The sequence below is a fragment of the Balaenoptera borealis genome (assembly GCF_965194805.1).
Source record: "Balaenoptera borealis genome assembly, chromosome: 17".
Taxonomy (NCBI): Eukaryota; Metazoa; Chordata; class Mammalia; order Artiodactyla; family Balaenopteridae; genus Balaenoptera; species Balaenoptera borealis.
In genome coordinates, this window is record NC_138876.1 from 18,375,482 (window position 1) to 18,398,708 (window position 23,227).

General features: G+C 37.1%; 2 protein-coding genes across 12 annotated transcripts in view; one reads left to right on the plus strand and one right to left on the minus strand.

Moving 5' to 3' along the window:
* Nucleotides 1-6,581, plus strand: part of SNTB1 (syntrophin beta 1) — a 240,795-nt gene extending 234,214 nt beyond the window's left edge. Inside the window, exons 7-8 of one of the 2 annotated variants that reach the window (XM_082364344.1) lie at nt 1,624-1,814; nt 4,714-6,581. In XM_082364344.1, coding sequence (XP_082220470.1) covers nt 1,624-1,814; nt 4,714-4,806 — 284 coding nt within the window. In that variant the 3' untranslated portion in view covers nt 4,807-6,581. The other variant, XM_082364345.1, reaches the window with a different exon arrangement.
* MTBP (MDM2 binding protein) overlaps nt 1-23,227 on the minus strand; it is a 106,983-nt gene that overhangs the window by 28,566 nt on the left and 55,190 nt on the right. For 2 of the 10 annotated variants that reach the window (XM_082364273.1, XM_082364271.1), the window contains exons 18-23: nt 18,479-18,745; nt 16,291-16,540; nt 15,446-15,559; nt 12,329-12,394; nt 3,554-3,662; nt 1,670-1,778 (exon numbers count right to left, since the gene is read on the minus strand). In XM_082364273.1, the coding sequence (XP_082220399.1) occupies nt 3,576-3,662; nt 12,329-12,394; nt 15,446-15,559; nt 16,291-16,540; nt 18,479-18,745 (784 nt within the window). In that variant the 3' untranslated portion in view covers nt 1,670-1,778; nt 3,554-3,575. Of the gene's footprint in view, nt 1-1,666; nt 1,779-3,553; nt 3,663-6,639; nt 11,219-12,328; nt 12,395-15,445; nt 15,560-16,290; nt 16,541-18,478; nt 18,746-23,227 lie in introns of those variants that run through there. The other 8 variants (XM_082364276.1, XM_082364274.1, XM_082364275.1 and 5 more) reach the window with 7 other exon arrangements.

Below are 23,227 nucleotides of genomic sequence, written 5' to 3' on the forward strand. Positions count from 1 at the left end.
GACTCATAGACCTATTAGAGAATGCACCTTTGGAAAATATCAACCCTTTGTTACAAGTTGAAAGATGGCTGCGGTCAGTCGAAGGAAGGGGTATATGTTTTAACCAATTCAAAGCCACCTCATTCTGTGAGCAGGTAGACACTCTGTTTCTTCCCCCAAACTCTGAGGGGCTCCCCCCACCCCAGTTATTACTCTGAGAGCCTCTTTGCCAAGATCCCTCCCCACATGCCTCCGTATCCTGAGCACCAGAGTGTGAGAAGGCTGTACAAGACAGACTGGAAGGAAAGAACTTGAATTTTGAAATCTAAACCACTGGGTTGTGACATGTTCACCTCTCTGAGCTTTGCTTTTATCACCTATAATATTAAGCTAAGGTCCTGCTTCCAAAGTGTACTGAGGTGAAATTCGGTTTGGTTTATAAAGCTGAGCTGAGCTAAAGGTGGTAGAGAGTAATCAATACTGCCTATGTCCTCGTATCCCCAAAGAGCTTTCAGATGTATATGAAGGCCAGAGCCAATTGACTTGCCAGGGCCTGTTAAATGTGGTGTTGTGTGAGGCAGAAAAATCCAATCTGATACTTTTGCTTTTTTTTTTGGCCAAGCGGCTTGCGAGATCTTACTTCCCCGACCAGGGATCGAACTGGGGGCCAGCAGTGAAAGTGCCAAGTCCTAACCACTGGACTGCCAGGGAATTCCCTCCAGAACTTTTTGATTAAGGGTTTTAAACACTCACAAGTCTTCCTAATGGGAACTTGGAACCAGGTGGCAGTCCCCCTGTCCAGCTCATAACCTGAGAGCACTGGTCTCTTTTCCTAAACGCAAGGCGGACCACAGATAAATGCTGGCACCTAACCTGATCAAAAGGTTTTACTTTTGTTCCACTGGATCAGCGGGCACCTTGTGGACAGCAGCTGAGGTTCCTGAATACCACACTGGACAGAGGGAGGAAACAGCATCCTTCACCGAAGGTGCCACGTCTGACACCGATCTGCAACAGCAGCTTTTCCAGGACCCAAGACCATCAGATCATCAGGGAAACGCAAAAAGCACCTCTTTCTGTTTATAACATGAGCTTTATTCAACTTTTTTAAAATTAAAAATCAGGTTATTTTTTCACTACTCACTCCCGACTTCTTACATGTGTTTTTGTTAACTTGGGTAATGTCACTGGGGGATTGCTTGCTTCTTTCACCAGGTGGTAGACATGGCATTGATTGATCGATCGATCGATTGATTGATTGTGTGTGTGTTGACGATGATCAGAGGTAGCTTACTCTAAATCAAATGTCAGTTTTTTCCAGCTTGATACAAGGCCATTGGAACACCCGTCTCCCTACATACGTGTTGTCAGATGGTCATATAAGGGCTAGAGCCCAGACAAAATTCAGTAAATCCCAGCAAAAGGAATTTCTTTCAGTTTATTTCCCTTAGTTTCACAGGGCAAGTTAAATTACAATATCACAATCAATCTAAGGAGAATATTTTCATGCATGATTATTAATTTTTAACCTTAGAAAGAAGTTGGTGGCTGGGCCCTGGGTTTGGGGAGACTAGAAGCTTAAGTGCCTGGGAAAATGTATAGACTTCCATTGTTCATACTTCTGTCTCCATCTGTCTCTCTCAGCTTGCACCTATAAAAACCAGGAGTGCCGGTTGACCATACATTATGAGAATGGATTTTCTATTACCACTGAACCACAGGAGGGTGTCTTTCCCAAGACAATCATACAGGCTCCTTATGAAAAGCTGAAAATGTCTTCAGATGATGGAATCAGGATGCTGTATTTAGATTTTGGAGGCAAAGATGGAGAGCTTGTAAGTGCACTTTTCTTTAGACAGTGTGGTTTCGTATATTTTGTCTTGCAATACATCCATTATGGCCTGCAAACATAATGCTGCCTGTATTTATTTAGCATTTGACTATTTACAAAGTACTTATAGGTTCATGTGTTAATTGAACCTTGAAGAACAGTGAGGGGATCCAATTTTTTCACAGTTCTTTACTTTGGTCTCATTTTCCATGGGAATATTACAGAAATACTTGAATCAAAGGAAAGGATCCTTTACAACGTCAGCATTAAATTCTTTTCAAAGAGGGTCCCACCAGCTTGAAGAGATACCATTCATTGTTTAAAAGTATCAAGCATCTGATCTAACCTGGGCATTGTGCTAGGTGTCAGGGATGTAGGGATGTAAAACACCAGTCCTGGCAATCTGGGAGGTCTCAAAGGAGCAGAGAGCATGGAGAGCACAGATGGGGTGGGGTGGGAAGGGCCAGAGTGGAGGGGGCCGTGAGGAAACCCAGCAAAACTGGTCAACTCTACCTGAGTGGAGAGACGGCCAGACAAGGACCCAGAAGTTTTGAGCTCATATCAAAAAGTGTCCAACAAAATCAGCAAGTTTGTCAGTTAACATAACATTTATTCTTCTCATATCATTGCAAATTGCCCATGTATTTAAAACCATGATTTCCTGTGATCGTTACTGCCTACCATAGTGAAAAAACATGTTACACTCTAGTTCCACTGAAGGGTGAAAGTTGTACATTCTTCTACTTTCTAGCAAGTATAGTTCTCTAGAAGACATAGCATCTCATTTAAGCTGTGGAATGTAGAACTTCAAACAGGACCTTGATTAGGAACAACTAGTCTCTGTGTAGGTCCTTCTTAGTCAACAAATATCTATTGACTCACACTTGATAACGGGGACAGGGGATACATAAAATGCAGAGATAAACCTCAATTTTAAAGATCTAGTCATTTTAACTCAGCTACTAGCCTTGCACAATTCTCCCTCTCCCTACTCCCGTCTCTCTGAAGGAAAGGGCCAGGGCCACACTTGAAAGAGCATAGGAGCCTGAAATCTCAAAGTTTCAGCACCACTGTCCTAGATCATGCAGTACTACTAGCCCCAGTGCAGTACCAGGTTTCTTCCTACGGGTGTCACAGGAGTCATGATGAAGTCAGTGCCCCGTGGCTGACAGGTGATCTGAACTCACTTTCTGAGAACAATTTCCAGCCAGTCATTTTTCTAACCTTTAAAATGGATCCGCAGAATTTTATAGAATTTTGTTGTTTATTTGTGTGTTCAATCAGTAAGTTCAGCCTGAAGCACCAGTTTGGAAAGAAGAAAGTTTTGCTGAGGACCCTTCTGGTTCAGTTGCTGCTCTATCCATCACCCAGCTGCGCACTTTTTCCTAAGGGTGACTACTCCCTAGCAGCAGGGAAAAGAACAAGCAGTCTCCTGTTTTATCCATGGCTTGAAAATTCAAGGCTATTTTTGCCCATGAGGAAAAAATCACTTATGTCTAAATTTCAGCCTTTCTGCCTGTAATTACGACCTGACTTGAAAGACTTAGGAAGGACTGATTTTTTGCTGCCAATATATTAGGCTGATAAGCTCAAGTTCAGACACAGGTCCCCCAGGGTCTAGCTACGCAACCCCCAGAGACAGGTGCCAGGGAGGAGGAAAGGAGCAGAGGTGAGTTGTACAAAATGCAATAAATTGAGGGTCAGGAGACCCTTGCTCTCTTTCTGAGTGTGGAACTAACTCACCAGTTGTCTTGCGCAAGTCCTTTTATTTCTTTGGATCTAAGTCTTTATCCATAAAATACAGTGACTGAAGTAGATGATAATCTTTAAGGTTACTTCTAAAAGTTGCATTCTGTGTTCGTGAAATAGAATATGGTGATTAAGCCCAGACTCTGGCATCAGATAGACCTGCGTTTGAGTCCATGCTTTCTCTTTACTGCAAGATCTATGATCTCAGAAAGTTTTATAACTTCTCCAAATCTTAGTTTCCCATATAAAACATAGAGATAGTAACGATAGCTACCTCATAGGGATTTTGTGAAAATTAAATAAGATAGTATGTAGAAAATATTTAACACAGCACCTGGTTCATGCTAAGTACAACTTAACTTTGCTGGGTGTTATTTTATGATCAGGTTGTTATTTCCCAGCAGTGTCATCATCAGAACAGAACTGGGGACAGTGGATGAGAATTGTGAGCAACACACTCAATGCTCCTGAATTAGGTCAGGTGATAAAAATTCAGCCTATTAGGCTCTGACCACGTGCCAGCCCAGTAGGAACACACGGAGAAAGAGAAAACTTTAGAGTGGGTCTTAACAGACAAGTGATGTACATGATTACAACAGTCCAAGAGTGTAGGACAGTGAGGACACAGCTGCTTCAAAACCTGGGTTCTGCATTTTATGGTTTATAAGGAATTTTCACATACAGTATCTCATTTTAATACTCTACCCGCTGTGAGTTAGATAGGCCTGGGAAAAATTTTCAGTGACTTGTCCAAGATTATGTACACATCTAAAAAGTGTTAGAACCAGGACTCAAACCTATGATGCGAAATTTAGTACTGCTTCATACTGTGCCTAATCCAACATAAATAATATCACTATCGTGATACCAAAAATAAATGGTTTAGACAGTCAAGAAGGGCAACACTGATATTTATGCTATGAGTATGTATAAATTTCACAGAACTCATTTTGGAAAAAAAGATATACGAGATGTAAGGAATAAGTTCAAAGAGTTATTTTTTTATCTCACTGGGGGGCAAGGATTTAAAAACACAATTGCTCCAGTTAACACTTGCAAGCAGGAAGTGCACAGATCTGTTTGATGTGTAAATCACTATTTTGTATCAAGCGTTGGTTTAAAATCTTTCATGTTCTCTTCTTTTTGAATTTCAGCAACTGGACCTTCATTCCTGCCCCAAGCCGATTGTTTTCATCATTCATTCCTTCCTGTCAGCTAAGATTACAAGGCTGGGGTTGGTGGCCTGAACAGAGGAGAGAATTGCCTTTGAGAAAAGGAGGGCTGCGATGCCACGGAAAAGTGTCCTTTCAGACACCATTTGCAGTGATGCACCAGATGTCGCATGCCACTGTCAGCTTTAGATCCCAAGAGTCCTGTGTCATAGTCCCAGACTCTGTCAATTTCAGCAACTATAAAGGGTACCTTCAGAAAAATTCCACAAGGACTATCAGAATAAAACTGTCTTTTTAGAACAGTAAAAGGGTAAAGAGGTGAGGCTGATTGGAAGTACACAGCATAGCTTTTAAATAATGACAGTCAAGGACATGAACATTAGAACAGCATGTGCAGATCTTAATCATACCAGTTTCTAGGCAACTGGTTCACCCAGGTAAGCAAGGGCTGTATAGATGAGAAATGGACATTTTTCACCTCTCCCCTCCCCACCCCAGTAATAAGGACCCCTTGTTTTATTGTGCTTTATTTCCTATTTCTAATTGAGTTGACTTTCGCTGGTAAGGAAAGAAAAGTACTTCAAATGGAAACCCACCTTTTATTTAAGTGTGAAACAGCTGTTACTTTTTCTTAATGAATTATCTTTCAATGATGTAGAATGATTCTGAAGTGTTCTTATTAGCTTATGATGAGTGGGAATTAAATAAAGCATCAGATACTGATCTGAGCTGTAAGCTGGTGGATTCTGAGCCAAAGTAGACTGATTAAATTGCAAAGCTTTGCTGAAGAGTGGTGTGCGTGAAAGATGATTAATTCTGGGACTACACTCATACCCAAGGTCTGCTATCTTAGAGCCATGACTTATAGCTTTATTTATAAAAGCAAATTATGGATTTTTTTAAAAGATCGCCATATATATATATATATATATATATATATATATATAAAATAATTCATGTGGGGTTAACTAATTTTCCGCATTTTGTGGTTTTCAGTGGAAGTACTGAGCAATTTATTGGCCCTTGTTTCTGCCTGTGCGTCTATGCATGCATTTTCAAGCAAGTAATAGAGCAGCCTTATATGATTCTGGTTAATGCTGGGTTTTACATAGAGAGCCGATGTTATAATCAAACCCATCAATAGCATCCACAGCTCTTTTGGAATTCCAGGGAAATAATATAATGACCTGATATTTTTCTACAAGAATATTTTCAGACATTGTATAGCATATAACTGATTTAACACTTTTGCTTTTATCTTTCAAAACAAGTTCACTGAAAACACACCTATTATTTGATTTTAAAGTCACTTTCCTCAAATCTTGAAAATTAGCTCTAGAATTTCTGTATTTGTGACCGTTCTCTCCCCTATAGTTTTACATAGACAGATGTTCCAGGTTAGGTTTGTGTGTTATTTTTCAGAACTGTATTTTAGCAAATACCTATGCAAAGAGCTTTAAAAAGTAAAACTGTTTTAAAAGAATGTGATTTTGTTCACGCAGATACATGTGTTTCTTGAGTTTTACTTTAGATCAGCATTTTATTTTAGATCAGTGTTTCCCCAAAGTAATACAAGTAACATGTAATACAAGTTCCAAGGGGCATTGATTGACTGGTGTTTTGTCGGGGGGGGGGGGGGAATTAAAGGGGTTGGTCATCAAAAATGTTTGTTCAATACTGAGTTAAAAAATGTTAAAGAGATTTCATGATTGCAGGCCTCCTCAAAGACTTTATTGCACATTGCGATTCTACAAGGGGGGCATCCTGTGTGCCATTACTAACACTTACCTACAGAACTCCTCTCTAAAGGAGCATCTTGTGAAGCTAGTGTTAAAACACACACACACACACACACACACACACAAAACAAAACAAAACATTTTGGAAAACACAGCTTTAGGACACTGATTTTGTTTTGTTTTGTTTCCTATTATTTTAAAATGCTAAAGAGTGAAGTCCCAGCCTGAATATTGTAGGAAAGCTTTGACGAATTGTAAATTGTAACGTACTCTTTCATTATATATTTTCAAAATCACTGGAATGTTGTTATACAAGAGAATTATACTTGTGTATTGTAAATAACATATTAAAATACATAGATTAATGCCAATAGCTTAATTCAACAATGTGTAATCTAAGGTGCTCAGTACTACATGAAGTGTGAGTTAATTACTCATAATTTAGTTGCAGAGATCCTATTATATATTTATAGACAGAATGATCATAATTACAAATATTATTTCTTCATCACTTGAGTTTTGGACTGATTAATATCTGGATGCGGGTCAACAGAAACTACATTCTCTGTGTTTATAAAAGTTTAATTTAAATATTTATATTTTAGAAAAATATATTTGAATAAAATTAATGCATTTTCTGAATTAAAATGTGTTATTAGCAAGAAATAGAAAATTTACTAAGAGAATTGTGTATATAAATCATTTTTCTTCCTCAAAGTTAAATTGTATCATATCAGAGTGGCTATGATGAATCAATTTAAATACTCATTTTTTTCTCATTCTGAATTCAACAGGTTATAGCTTTACACTGCAGATTTAATCTTGTTGATGTGTGTTATGAATGTTGTGAATAACACAAACTCATACATCTGGATCGTTCATGGGTACGGTTAGCAAATCAACTGAGTGATTTTGGGGGGGTTGTTTTTGTCCAGTTCCCTCTGTGCTCAATCTGTTTATTTGAATCGATGAATTATTAAACTCACAATGTCTGTCCTTTTAGGGACAAACCAACACCAGTGAATGATGTCTTTATATTTTGTGGGAAGCTGCCCATTTGTTAGATGTGATTAGGTGAGCCCTTTGGTGTGGTGACATATCTTTAAACCATCCCATTGGAATTTAAAGAAAGCCAACAGGAAGATTGATATCAATTTTTTTTTCTGACTTGAATTACGTAGGAGGAACAAAACTATAAACCTATTTAAAAAAACACTCAGGCAGAGACATTTAATTAATTCTATCAATTGATGCATTAAAATGCTGAAAAATGCATGTTTCTTTATCCAAATGCTTGTTGACCCTGCTTGGTTGAAGTCAGAAGGAGGTCTTAATGGGCAGAAGGATTCTTCTAAAATTAATGAGCAGGGCCTTTCTGGCCCCTGTTACAAATACTGGATACTCTATCTTGAGGGGACTGGAGTAGACTGGGGTAAGGGAGTAATTTTTGAATGTACCATTTAAAAAAAAAAGTTTAAAAAAATGTGCCTATGTTTATAGCACTATGGATATCATGTAAAATTGATATATGAATTAAATAAATATTCATCTCTGAATATGGTGGGCTGGCTGGTGGTTTCCTAATAGCCACAGAGGGATATGGGAGTGTAAAGACACATCCTGTTAGTCTCTTCCTCCAAGACTGGCCTTGAAAGGTGCTAGTGGATGGAGGTGGGGGGATGATGCCACTAGCAATTTTTTGGTGTGTTTTTGTGTGTATAGTTCCAGGATGGGTCTTCCCCTGGGGCTTAGGGCTTTCAACTCTCATTTTAACTAAATTTTCATGGGATTTTACCTGTACACCAAGCTCCAAACACTCAAATTGTCTGTAGAACTTGGTTCGTGTCTAAGTTACTTGTAATAAATGTAACAGGCTGGGGTTGAGAAGTCTTTTACTATTTGAAAATTTAGTAGTATTGAGATTTAGAACTGTAGAACCTGTTTTGAAGAGACATTAGAGGTCATCAAGCACATTATTGCTCAAAGTTTACCTATAATTTTAGCAATACTACCTTAGTATTGATATTTTAGGATATGGAATTTGCTAGTAATATAGCAACATGGTGTATACATATAAAAACGAATGTACACCAATTATAATTTTTGGAAAAATCTGTACCACCACCACATACACTATAATCCAAGTACTACGTTTTGAGAAACATTGACCTTGTAGCATATGCCACTAAATTCAGGAATCTTTTCCTGAACATCCCTTGCACTTGTTCATTCCACCTGAAATTGAAAATTTTCAGCTATGGGGAGAGGGCTCCTTATCTCCTGAGGTCGGCCATCCCCTTGCCGGATGGCTAGAGTTGTTAGAAAGTTCTTACACTCGTAGAGCCAAAACTTAACGTCTGTGTCAATTTTAGTCATCACCCTGTTCTACTCTAGAAAACACTGAAAGTCCAATCTCTTTTCCATGTGAGTGTCCTGTATAAAAGACAAATCAAGGCTGGGGGCTCCTAGGTAATATAAAATGATCTGAAAATGGCTTTAAATAGGATATTTAAACTTCCTCGTTTTTATCTTTAAGGAACCACTTGGCCAAGATTAAAGCTTCCACAATACTTAGTGGTGGGAAGTGATGGGAAAACAGGCATTTATACACCCATTAGTAGGTATACATTTGGCAATAATTTGGAGGGCAATTTTGCAATATCTATAAAAATTTACAAATACATGTACCTTTTGACTTATGGGAATTTGTCCTACAGATATATTACAGAAGTGCACAAAGACTAATGTATAAATGGTCTGGAAATAACCTTAACTAGATCCATGAGTTCATTTGGTACAAATTCTCGTTTCCAGGTTATGTAGGCAACAATTTTGCCGAATGTACCATCACTATATAACGGAGCTGAGCTAGTCCAGCCCTGTGGCTCCCTCTTTCTCCAAAAAAGAGTCCTTATAAAGAGTGGGCGCTTTAGGCATTATTCCCAGCACTGGGAAATAACTCCTCAGAACAGCTGATATCTAAGCGCAGCCTATATTCTCCCTCCCACATGCTTTTCAAGGTCCCCCTCATACTTATCGTATATATAGACTGAACAACTGGTCAGCAGGGCTCCTCTCCTGGAACATAGCCCAAAGGATGTACAGCTGAACCTCAGTTCAGCCTGCCTTTTCTTCCATGACTTTTAGTCTATTCCAAAAATTGACCTGAAGTCTTTGGGCCTTTTAGATCTCTCCTTTGTACCTGCTTTCAAATTTATCGGAAATATCTTGTCACTTTTTACTTTGAAATATTTTTTATGGGAAGTTCACAAAAGGTATGAAGTATGAGCACAGCATGGAAGTTAAGTTAAAGTAGTATCCGAGTACGGAAAGCGTGCAGGGATAGGGAAGGCTTGTAACTCGCCTTCTCCGGAAGCCCAAATAAGGGAGGCTGCAGCCCAAACCTCTGACCCTGTGGGAGTCTAGGCCCTGACGTGGATAATGTGGAGATCAGCCTTGGAATTCCAGGAAGGCATCTAGAAATTTAGGAATTAATTTCTTTGACCAATTAAATTGACTGAAAAAGCGGCCAACATATTTTTTAAAATGTTCACCCTCACTATTTTCAGCCATCGGAAAAGGAAACGGGGACTCTGCTGGTGGGTGTACGAACTGATCTCTCAGAAAGGCAATTTGGAAAAATTTACCAAAAATCACAAATTCCACTCCGAAAAACTTATACTAAGGAATAATCAGTGATGTACCAGGAATATTCATTAAAGTTTTATTTTTAATGAGGAAAAATTGAACTCATATGTCCAACAATGAGGGATTGATTTAACAAATTGTGGTTCATTTGTATCATGCAGTTATTAAAATGATGATATATGATATAAAAATCATTTTATATCATATATCATCAAGTTATATCACATTGTTAAGTGAAAAGCAGGCTATAAATTAATATACATATATATACACACATCACACATATAAACACACATACACAAACATACACACACGTATGACACCAATTTTGAAAATATTTTAAACATAATGTTTAAAAATATTAACAGTGGTTACCTATAGACAGAAACAATGCTAGAATTTTTTTCCACTCTTTTTTGTATTTTCCACATTTTCCAGATTTTCTGCCATGGGAAAAGATATTTTTTTTCTGGGAGTCTGTACTTAGTCATTTTCACTGTGTCTTATTTTCATAAGTTTTGCTCTTTCTTCATTTTTGATCCCAAATAAACATGAATAGCTAAAACAGTGGTGGCTCTAGGGCAGGGGTAAGGGAACATGGCTAGCTGTGTGAATTTTCTTGCCAATATTTTCTAAATCAGGGGCCGTCCAATAAATCATGCTACTGGAACACATGAGAAAAACCACTGGCAATGTCTTACTTAAGACTCATTAATTTAAATATGCCCAACAACAAAGACATTTACCAAGAAGTAAAGAAATATCTTTTTCTATTTATTGGAATAATTAAATAACCAAGAGTAAAATTTGTAAACATATATAAAAATATTAACTTCAAAAATTAAAATATAGTAAAACTATAAAATAAGTATATAATTAAAAATACATTAACTGAGCAACCTCAAAACTATATAAATATAGGAATTTATGAAATTCTTTAGAGATGTAAATCTATTCTTTGAACAAAGTTTGAAATTTGTTTGTAATTTTCAAACTATGGAAGGAAAAAGTAAATAATAGCTCTGTCCAATTTATAATTATCCAAAAAGAATGATTCTGTGTTATTTCTTGCTTGTCTTTTCTAATACCCATTCAATCACCTAGGGAGAGAAAATAATATGATTATGGTACATTTCTATTGGAAACACAAGTGATAGAAAAAGATATTATTAAAACTTCAAAAGAGTATGGTAGAAAATTTAAAGCAAGAAATAACCTGTCAAAATCTTAAAATATATATTATCTTGAAAATACATTTTACTAGTGGTTACCAGTGGGGACAGGGAAAGGGGAAGGGGCAATATAGGAGTATGAGATTAAGAAGTACAAATTATTATGTATAAAATAAGCTACAAGGATATATTGTACAACACAGGGAATAGAGCCAAGATTTTATAATAATTATAAATGGAGTATAACCTTTAAAAATTGTGAATCACTATGTTGTACACCTGTAACTTACATAATATTATACATCAACTATACTTCAATCAAAAAAAACCTAAGGAAATGATTATCACAGACACAAAAAATCAGTATAGCGGTTACCTCCAGAGGTGATGCAGTGGGATATGGTGGGGAAGGGATTCTTTGGGGGTTTCCAAGGTCCCCACAATATTTTATTTCCCAGGTTGAACAGTGAGTGATCCCAAGGATATTCTCTTTTAAAATTATTTTTTTAAATTGTATGTGTTTCTTTGCATATGTGTATACATATTACACATTAGATCATGAATTTTTAAATGGAAAAAAACCCCCACATTTTATTTTCTTGCTGAAGAACACTTTTTGCTGAACTTCCACTGCAGAATACAATAGTGTTCTCACTGGACAAAATGAAGGTTCTATTCTATTTTCTCACCTTTATTTGAAAATATACTTTCAAAGCATCACTAAAAAGAAATTAAACTAAACTTTGAAAATAGCTAATCGAAATGGATTAATTTTTCCAGCTCTTTGGATTTTTTTTTTTCTGTTTCTTTCTTAACATCAGTTTAGAAGCTCTTTTGTTAACAGAAAAATCTCTGAAATACTACTAAAGATTCTGCTTGCATAAGTCTATTATTAACTATTTTAAAGAGTGGTCATAGGGACAAAGTTGAAAAGACCACTCACTAATTCTTAATGCATATATTACAGCATCATAGCTACTAACCTGCAATAAAATAGCAATTTAATTGAATGTAGTTTCTTGGGAATAATTTATTTACCTGTACAACATTGTTGCTTGCTGTTTTCTTCATTTCTTCAAATAGACCCCTTGAAGTTTTAAGATCCTAAACATAACAAAATACAGCAGTTTAAATCTGCACATTAAATTACAGAGAACAAGTCATTATTAAATAAACTTGAGATGATCCTAAATCATTCTGTAAGTATCAATGTGAAGAGGGAGATACTACAAAAAAATCAAAGTAACATTATAATTTAGTTCCATCCTGAAAGGTCAAAGTACTCTAACCAAAATACATCCATATACACATAAATCCATGCCACTCTAATCTCAAATACTCAATGGCACTGACCAAACCTAAGCCCCATCCTCAACTATGAGTAGCCACATTAACTTCATTACTCAGGAAATGAATATACAGTTTATATTTATTTTTCAGATAAAATAACTTTTTTTCTCTCTCTTCTTTTTGGCTATTTCATTCCACCACAAAGAGGGAATGACATAGGAAATAAAACTGAAATCTCTGACTTGTAAAAAAGTAATGACTATATCAAATTATATTATAAAAATTTTAAAATCCAATTGTATTAAAAAAAAAAAAGTAATCCTCTGCTGTACTTCCAAGTTATGTTCCATTGACGGAGTCACTTTGAATTCTTTCAGCTCTTTCTCTTATTTATACCTTCATGTTTCTAAATAATAAGCTTATACTGCTATTTCGTGATTTAACAGTTCTAGACAGTGATTGCTGTTATCCCGGATTCAGGTCTCTGAATCCTCCCACCTCCCTTCTCCTCCTCTCAGTAACAGCTGCACCACAATTTTTTGATTAGTAAATAGTCAATGTTTGCATTTTATACCTAAGCAAATATAGTTCAATCCTGAGCTAAGTAATGTATAACGGTTATAATTTCTCTTTCATCTGTTTTGTTTATCCTGTTTATCCTGTAGTTGAACTACGTTTGCTTAGTTTTCCATGTGTATAATCCTACCGCCACCCCACAATGCTGTAAAATATTGATTAAATGTACAGCAAAGTGCTTCAAACACTCAAGGATACTGGATAATCTCTCACTTCAGCTTTTCGTTTTTGCTTTTGTTTTCTTAATTGTATTTTTTTAAACTGGAGATCCTTCTCCCATAGCCTGCACCAATTTGGTCCAATTGCTCCCTCAGCCTGGTCCCATTGGGACTTATCTTCTCCAGTCTAGGTTAGTTTTTCTTTTATTTCTTGATTCAGTCCCTTGTTCTATTGAATTTCATCTTCTCACAGATTCGTCAAAAGGGTACATGAATGACAAAATTTTTCAGACCTTCCATGACTGAAAATATCTGTACTGAATCTTCACACCTGACTGACTTCTAGACCAGGTATAAAATACTAGGGAAATCACTTTCCTTCAGAATTTGAAGATACTGTTCTACCGTCTTCTGGCACACAATGTTACTGTAGAAAAATCCAATGCCACTCTTATTGATTCTTTATATGTAAACTACTTTCTCTCCTGGGAAGCTTTTAGGAAATATTCTCTCTGTCCCAGGAGATGTGACATTCCACAGTGATGTGGCTTGTAGAACTGTCATCCACTAGGCTGGACAAGCTGTGTGCCCTTTCCAGCAGGAGTGCATCCTTCAGGTCTAGAAAACTTTCTGTTATATTTTTGACAGTTTTCTCTCCTCTAGTCTCTATTTTTGAAACTCCTATTATTAGCATATTGGATCTTTTGGATTAATTCCCCCATTTTCTTATCCTGTGTTTAATGTTTTTAATCCTGAATTTTGTCATTAATACTAATTTCTGGTGAATTTCTTAATCTCAACTGTTCAGCCTTTCTATTATACTGATTTTATCGTATTTCTAATTTTAAGGAGCTTTCATGTTCTGTAGTTTTTGGAAACAGCATCCCATTCTGGTTTTGTGCACCCAGTTATCTTTCTCTCTGAGACAATATAGTTTTTTATGAAGTTTTCTTCGGCTTTCTGCTCCTTCATAGTTCCCTTTGTTCCTTCATGTTTTGGCATCTGTTGTATTGGAAGCTTTCCTCAAAAGTATGCTAACTCTTCACTGTCCAGTCATATTCTAAAATGAGATAATAAAAATCTTACTGGAAGCTCTGTCTGTACAGAGCTTGTTCATTGGTAGCTTTACAAGGTAGGGGAATAAGGGGCCAGTTGGACTTTTTACCGTGGCCTCCAATTCTTTTTTCTCCAGAGACTATTTCCTGCATTGTCGCAGGGGTGGGGCGGCGGGGGCGGGGAAAAACTATGTATAATATACTTATCTGTAGTTAACATTGTGGGGGAAAAGCGTGCAGAGCAAACTGAAGGCTCCCCAGTTCACCCTGTAGATCTTTATTTAACTCCTCTTTTTTTTCACCCGGCACCTTGCCCCTGCTTTCCGTGATACTTGGTGTCTCCAAGACCTGAGCAGGTCAGAGACCGTGTCTGTTGAACTGGCTTGACTCTCACAGGTGTCCCCAGGCAGACATTTAGACTGTCACTCCTTCTACTCTGTTATACCACGCTTCCATGTGTTTTTTTTGGTTCAACAATGTATGAAAACACTTCTACATTTTTCCTTTCCTCTTCTCTTAGTTTTTATACTTTCAATACTGTCTTTCTTGAGAGATTTTAGAAGGGAAGGGAATCGAATGCATGCGGTCCATCTGCAGTTTTAATCAGGAACCCACATAAAACTGTGATTCAAGTCAGAAACTCTGAAAACTGGAACTAATCTAACACCATCTAAGTTTTACAAAACTGTCATCTGAATGGCCGATCTGTCCAATGTCTTACAACAAGCTGATAATGGATCCAAAATTAGAAGCTGGGTGCTTTGATACTCCCTCCGGTAGTTTCACTATATACTAAAATTACTTGAATAAGTTGAATAAAGTAAGTGGAAGCTTATTATCAACTTAAGTCAAAGGTTTGCTAGGGAAACACTGAGGATACCAGTTAAGGTGTAGTTTTCTATATCTGAGAACTAAAATCAAATACAAAATTTTTGACTCCAATTTTTCTACCTCCATTAAAAAAAATTTGGCAATAAGCTATCAGTGTAAAAAATACTCAGTCAATATTATCTTGTGTCAAATAGGAACATTAGAACTTGACCTCGATTTTGCCATCAGTAGAGAAGACACTGTACCTTTAGATAGAACTTCGAGATCTCAAAGAGACGTTGGCTGCAGGCCGTGAAACATTCGTGAGCCTCAGTAATCCTGTGTTTCTTCAGGGTTTCAGTAACTACTTCTTTCAAAATCTTGAACAGAACATAGTATACGACTAATATGTTGTGGAAAAGGCACACACATATTATTTCAGCTTTAGAGTTGAGTTCTGTGAATCACAGAACCATGTAGCTATGCTAAAGATAGATAAGCTCATTAAGACAAAAGCATCGAGAAGAAAGGAGATCTGAAACAGTGACACGATCACATGTGTCACAGGCTATCGGTCAGGAAGAGAGGACTAGAGTATCTGAAGAGAGGAATTCATATCCTGAGTTCTGAATCAAAATCTGAGTGTAAAAGGTACACACAGCAGGAATATATAGGTGTGTACTTATTTTTTATTATGGAACATTTCAAACATTGTAAAGAGAGTATTTGTAACAAATCCTCATCTCGATATATCTACTACCAGTTTCAAGAAGGATCAATTTGTGGCTCTTTCTGTTTCACTTATACCCCCCGCCCACTTTCCCATTATCCTTCTTGCACTGAATTTTTTTTTTTCCCTCCATTTTTTTTGGCCACACCACACAGCTTGCAGGATCTCAGTTCCCGGACCAGGGATTGAATCCGGGCAAGGCAGTGAAAGCCCAGAATCCTAACCACTAGGCCACCAGGGAACTCCCCTGAATTATTTTAAAGTAAATTACAGATACCATTTCATTTCATTCATAAAATTTTTAGACAAACATTTAAAACGAATCAAATAAAGAAATTTCTTCCCTTGCAGAACTAAGGGAGTCCGGAAATAAATCTTTACCCGTGTGTGTTTCTGTGATCTTGATTCCTTAGTGGGCCTTGATGCTTTTGATTCATGCACACTTTTTTGACCTGAACTGGCATTTGTCGTGACTTTGGGAGCTTCATTGCTAAGAACTGGAACAGACGGACAAGTCACAGATAATGATCTCTCTGCCTGTGGCTTTCTGGATGTCACTGCATGATGACGATGATTAGTACTGCCACTTCTCTGAGAAAGAAGAGAATCTGAACTTTCAGATTTCACAAGTCTAATGGGGGGGAAATATAAAAATGCAGATTAAGTGAATCAACAATGAAGTCCATTTTCTGTCTTAAATGTTACAACCATAACCATTGACATATAAACCCAAGAAAAGCAAACACAATTTCTTGCTACTACTGCCGTAAATAAGCAGTCAACATCATATTATACAGTTGCTCCCTTAGTTCTTCAAATGAGTGACTAGAACACGGAAGGCAATGAATAACATTCTAGGATTTCAGCTAATATTAAAAGCTAATAGGAAAAGCAACTAGCAACATTACTGTCACCCTCCCCGTTACTTTACAATTTCTCACATAAATCAGGGATGGCACTCCAGGCAATGCTATTTATAGATCCAGTACTCATCTGTCAAGCACTTATACTTTTCTATTAAGATAATTTTGATGAAGAAACCATAATAATCATGCTTGTTGTAGCTATGCAACTACCTGTGCAAAATAAATAACAGCGTTAAAACAAACAGAAATATGGGGCTTCCCTGGTGGCGCAGTGGCTGAGAATCTGCCTGCTAATGCAGGGGACACGGGTTCGAGCCCTGGTCCGGGAAGATCCCACATGCCGCGGAGCAACTAGGCCCGTGAGCCACAACTGCTGAGCCTGCGTGTCTGGAGCCTGTGCTCCGCAACAAGAGAGGCCGCGACAGTGAGAGGCCCGTGCACCGCGATGAAGAGTGGTCCCCATTTGCCGCAACTGGAGAAAGCCGTCGCACAGAAACGAAGACCCAACACAGCCAAAAATAAATAAATAAATAAATAAATAAATTAAAGTTAATGGGTTATTTTAAAAAAATGTAAAATTATATTAAAAAAACCAAACAGAAATAAAACTATAAAAGTAGCCCTTGTTTCAATCTTTCGAAAATGTTTAAATTTCCTGTTACAAGAAAGGGTCTCATATTTTTCAAGTCTGTTAACCTAGAGGCCACAGTGTACCTTCTTGTCTGGAACACATATCTATCAGTCACAGTCAGAAATAAAAAATATTATTACAAAATACAGTATCCTAAATGTTAATGGATTTGCTTTTTAGCTTTATCACGTGTAAAAAGTACCATGAACTTGTAAAGTCCTCATGAAAATAATTTAGTTATTCCCCATCAGGGAAAAAGTATTCTAATAATTTTCACTGTTTAAAAGAAGATTTGAAAGTTTCACTTTAAGATATTTGATACTTTTTGAAAGGTTTACATATAATAAGAATTTAAGGTTTGTTTTAGGTGTCAAAGACCTAAATTTGACAAAGGTTCTAAAGATATATAAATTCAATAGAAATTAGAGTGTTTATTTCATAAGCTTCTAATTTCTGTTCAGGTATTTGGATATTTTATTTAGCTAGCAAACAGAGTAGCTAGAAAGATCTCATTTTTAATATATTATTATGTAGGCTTTAAAGCTATATTTTATATAAAACAAGTTGTTTTAAAACGGTACCTCATGGGAATTTCCTGGTGGTCCAGTGGTTAGGACTCCTCGCTTTCACTGCCATAGCCCAGGTTCAATCAAAAATGGTACCTCATGAAACCCCTTGTTCAAGGGGCCAATGTCGGTGGGAAACAGTGAGAAGAGAGCTAACAGAAACACTGCATCCCTAAACATCCTCTTCAACAGACCAGCTCAGCTGCTCAATCTAGTGGATAAGATCGCCAGTGTTCCATGGCTTAAAAACTTTACAACCCATTGTGCTGATGGGCTGTATATTAGCATATAAAGCAAGAAACAATGTGTTTTTTCCAAGTCATTTCTTTGTATAACTTATAAGCATGATCATCAACTGCTCACAATACAAACACAATTCCTGGTATGAACGAATTACGTTAAAATCTGCACAGAAAGCAACTTAAAAATCTGAAAGATTAATTCAATTACCCTCGGACTAAAATACTTTCTGTCAAGATACGATCTTTATGTACTTAATATACCACCTTTTGGGGGGATAAAGGCAGTTCAGATCTTTTGATCTCCTTTTGACTCGGGAGACTTCAGTCCGGAGTTCACTTTGTAAAACCTCTCCATCAGGGACACTTCCAGGCTCTGACAAAACTGCTGGAGACGGAAGAGGGCTCAGTACGGTAGGTACTGGAAAACTTTCTCTGGTGCATGTAGTTTGAGTTTCATAACGAATAAGACGAGACTGAAGTTCTGAAAATCCCCCGTCTCTTTCTAATGCTTTTCGGTCATCCAAGCAATATCTAAACAAGAGAAAGATCTTTAAAATCACACACTCCACGGCAGCCATGGGCTTTTCCCTGCCAATTAGGGAAAAGCAAAACATGTTCTTAAAAAGTTCTTACTAAACTTCCTAATAATTGTTGGAAGGTTGAGTGAATGGCCAACTTGCCTCACAAGTTCAGGTTTCCCAGCCTGCTACACGACATGGCAAAAGATTAAGAAAATCTGAAGTACAGTCTGATTCCTCTTTGACTGCTTCTGGGCAACAGATTAAGTTAATCCTCTCGCTTATTTTCAAAATAATACAGTTGCTGTTTTGATACTTTTAAAATCTCTACCAACCTCTGATTCCTCAGCATGGCTGATATGTAATGATGTGAAATGCTGACTTCTGTTAGAAAGAACAAGTTTATTTTCAACACAAAGATTAACAGGGCATAAAGGCATTCTAAACTGGCTCACCAAACACAGCTCAGAACACTTTGAAATTTCCCTTTGAAACTCATTTCCACCTTACTGACTGATTGACAAATTCTCCTTCAAACACTCTGGCTGTGTGTGCATTTGGTTTCTAGCTAAATCTGATTTAAGACATCAATGAGATGTTTGCTCAGTGAATGCTTCTGGACTTACAGAAATCCCATCTTAGGGACTTCCCTGGTGGGCCAGTGGTAAAGAATCCGCCTTACAATGCAGGGGATGAGGGTTCCATCCCTGGTCAGGGAACTAAGATCCCACATGCTGCAGAGCAACTAAGCCCGCGAGCCACAACTATGGAGCTCGCACCTCAACTAGAGAGCCCGCGTGTCGCAAACGACAGAGCCCACGCACCCTAGAGCCTGCACGCAACAACTAGGGAGAAGCCCGTGTGCCGCAACAAAGAGCCTGCGCTGCAACGAAAGATCCCGCATGCCTCAATGGAGATCCCGTGTGCCGCAACTAAGACCTAACGCAGCCAAAAAATAAATAAAAATAATAAATAAATAAATGCTTTGATAAGGCTTAAAAAAAAAATAAATCCCATGTTGTTAACTACAACAAATAAGCGTATCAAGAAAATCACCAATGACATGTGTGACCTTGGAATACCCTTCACATTCTCCCCTTCTACATCAAGGAAACAGTTTCACTACGATGATAGGACTTTAAACATTAAAACCTTTTTCTGTTATCTGTCCTCTTTACTTGTAAAATTCTAAGAAGTTCCTTAGAGTCAGAACTTTGGGTCTATAAGCTTTTAGTTCAACACTCAAGGAGTGTATCATTACCCCAACCTGATTGCCTGACGGAGGTTTTCTCTTTCCCTTGTGACACATATTTGATTTCTAAGAGTATAGACTAGAGAGCCAGACTCCTTGGGTTTAAATCCAGCTCTACCACTGTGTGAACATGGCCAAACTACTTAATGTTATCTATGCTACTGCTGCCTCTTCTGCAAGATGAGATTCATAGCAGTTATCTCAAAGAGCTATGGTGAGGATGGTGAATGGGTACACGTGAGCACTCAGAAACAGTGCCTGGAACATGCAAGCAAAGCAGTCAATCAATGTATGTTGCTGCTATTATCATCACCATCATCATCATCAGTGGTTTTATTTTCTACCACAGCAAATCTTATGGTATGCTGATATGTAGCACAGCCAGGATTCAGACCCAGGTTGGTGACTTCAGAGTCTGACCTTAACCAATTTAGTATGCTATCTCTCACGTAAAGTGTAAGGGTCATCTTACTCAGGGGTCAACCCACGGCTGAATGTTAGAATCATCTGAAAGAGTTTTTATGAAATACTGATGCCCAGAGTTTCTGATTTAATTGGTCTGGGATTGGACTCAGTCTTGGACATTTTTTTAAAAAGCTACCTAGGTGATTCTGAAGTGCAGCTAGGACTGAAAAATCTCTGATATAAACCAACAGTTTAACAGGAGGGAAAACTGAGCTCCTAAGTTATACTGTTAACTGGTGGCAGAAGAGTGACTAGAACCTAGGTCTCTCAATTCTCTAACATTCTTTCTCTAGTCTGTTGTTTAATAAAACACATTTCATTAAAAATCAGCCCCAACCCTAAGGATTACTGATGAGTCCTATTTCTATCCTGGGCGATTGACAGAATCTAGAATACAACTAAGAACCATGAATGTTAAGGAAAAGTTCTAGGCGAGAGGAAATGTAATACCTGATTGGCTTACAGGAAATTTTTCAGAGAAAAATAATGCATAGTTTGACTCCACATGCACTTTTTTTTCTACTCTAAGATTTTGATTCTAAGATGCAGATTTTTTCCTTCCAGTTTAACATCTCTTAATCACAGCTGTTCATAATGTCATGCCTCCAGCTGAATTATGTGCACTGTGCATATTGACTTCAATTGTCATTTAAAATGTCTTCAGAGTGATTTTACTGTGATTTGGCATCAAAACAAAAAGTGACTTTGTAAATAAGAAAGGAACAGAAACAGAGTAGCAGGGTGCGTATTTGATAACAGTGAAGTAAATATTCACTGTTGGATAAATGAGTACACTTCCACATTTTCTTGCAAAACAATAACCGAATGCTTTATGTGTCCAAAGAAAGAAAAATACCTGTCAGAAGATAAAGCTATCATTGTCCTATAACTACAAAATAGGCAAGATACTGCCTAGCACACACCAAGCAATGCCGATAAAAGCCGGAAAAACTGCCAAATCTCTTGGAATACATGAAAGAAAGTTCAAAGCAACAAGAGGCTGGTGTGGCCAACTGACTCTCACAGTTTGACAGTGGAATTCAATTTGTTGTTAAAGAAAATAGTGCATCTTACAATCAATGGTATCTTACACTCCAGGATAGGAGAGAGAAGTGAAAAACAAGTCAACTGTGGATAGATTTCATTTTGCCTTAAGTAAACATTGATTTGCACTTGAGCAGTTTATATATTTCTTCCAAATATTACTTATGTCTGAGTAGAGGAAAAGCTCAAGGATTCCAAAGGCTCACGGCAATGTAAGAAGAGAGAACCTTCTTTGCAGGGTCATATTTACTTTGAAATTTCACTTGAACTTTGCTTCGAGTAGAAACATAATCTACGTTTAACGTGAATAGGCCCTCACACTATAAACCCAAATCCGGAAAAAAAGAATGTTTCTGGATTCACTGTGCTCACCTCCTGCAACTTTCTTAGTTTGATCTCAATGGCCCCAGATTAAATTTACAGGAAGGAAAATGGAGTCACGGCTAAATTTGTTTATTTGCTTATAAGGGCAGGCAATTTCACTTTTTAAAGCCCTCAAATTCTTATTTCAACTGTTTTTTTCATACTCAGACAGACAGAAGTTCAATGTTGTTGCATGTATACATACGTTGTTCCTTGTTATTATTGAGTAGTACTGCTTTGTATATACATACCAGTTAATTTATCTATTCTCCCATTGATGTACACCTAAGGCTATTTCCAGGTTGCGGGTATTATGAATAAAACTGTTCTGTGGGTTCTTTTACCAGTCTTTTTGTGGTGTTAGGTTTTCATTTCTCTTAGGAAAATGACTATTAGAAATGCTGAGCCAGGGAGTCGAGTATGTTCAGTTTTATAAGAACCTGCCAGATCCTTTTCTGAAGTAGATAAATCATGATATACTTCCACTAAAAATGTTCAAGCGTTCTGATTGTTCCATACACTTGTCAACACTTATCGGTCTTTTATTTTAACCATTCTGGTGGTTGCACAGAATTTTATTTTATGGATGCACTATAATTTATTTAACCAACCTCCTACAGTTAGACATTATTTCCAATGTTTCTTATTTTAAATAACACTGTGAAAAATACCCTTGCCTAATAACTTTCAGTGTAAACGCTGATTTTATCATTAAGTTAATCAATCTGATATTATAAACAACTGCATGGCTTTTGGTAAATTACCAAGCAGCCCCCCAGACAGGTTGTAACAATTCATACTCCAAGCTGGCTTATTCATGTCCCTTTACCACCACCATGATTTTATGAGTGAAAAGGATTCTCACTGTTGTTTCAATTTACACTCTTAATGTAAATTTAAAAAGCTGACTGGTGAAGAAAACAACTCTTCATGTGTATTGGCCATATTTATTTCCTGTTTCAAAAACAAATGGTTTAAGATGTTGCAAACTCTTCCACAGGGGCATTTATCTCATTTTCTTATTGATTTGTAAGCATTCTTTAATTACAAAGAAAATTTACCTTCTCATTTATGTTAAAAAAATATTTTCCTCAGCTTAATCCATACTTTTAATCTTGTTTCTGTTGATAACTGACATTGCTGTTTTAAAAATTAGGACAAATCTATCACTCTTTTTGGATTTCTTCCTCTGCTAGAACAGATTTTCCCCTACATTTTATGCTAGTTCTTTACTTTCACAGTTTTCCCACTTTTAATTCTTAATACATCTGCAATTTATTTTGATATTTGGCGTGAACAAAGAATCATTTCAAACGGATTTATTTTTATTGGAATACTTAATCAACATTCTCACTACTATCTACAGAACAT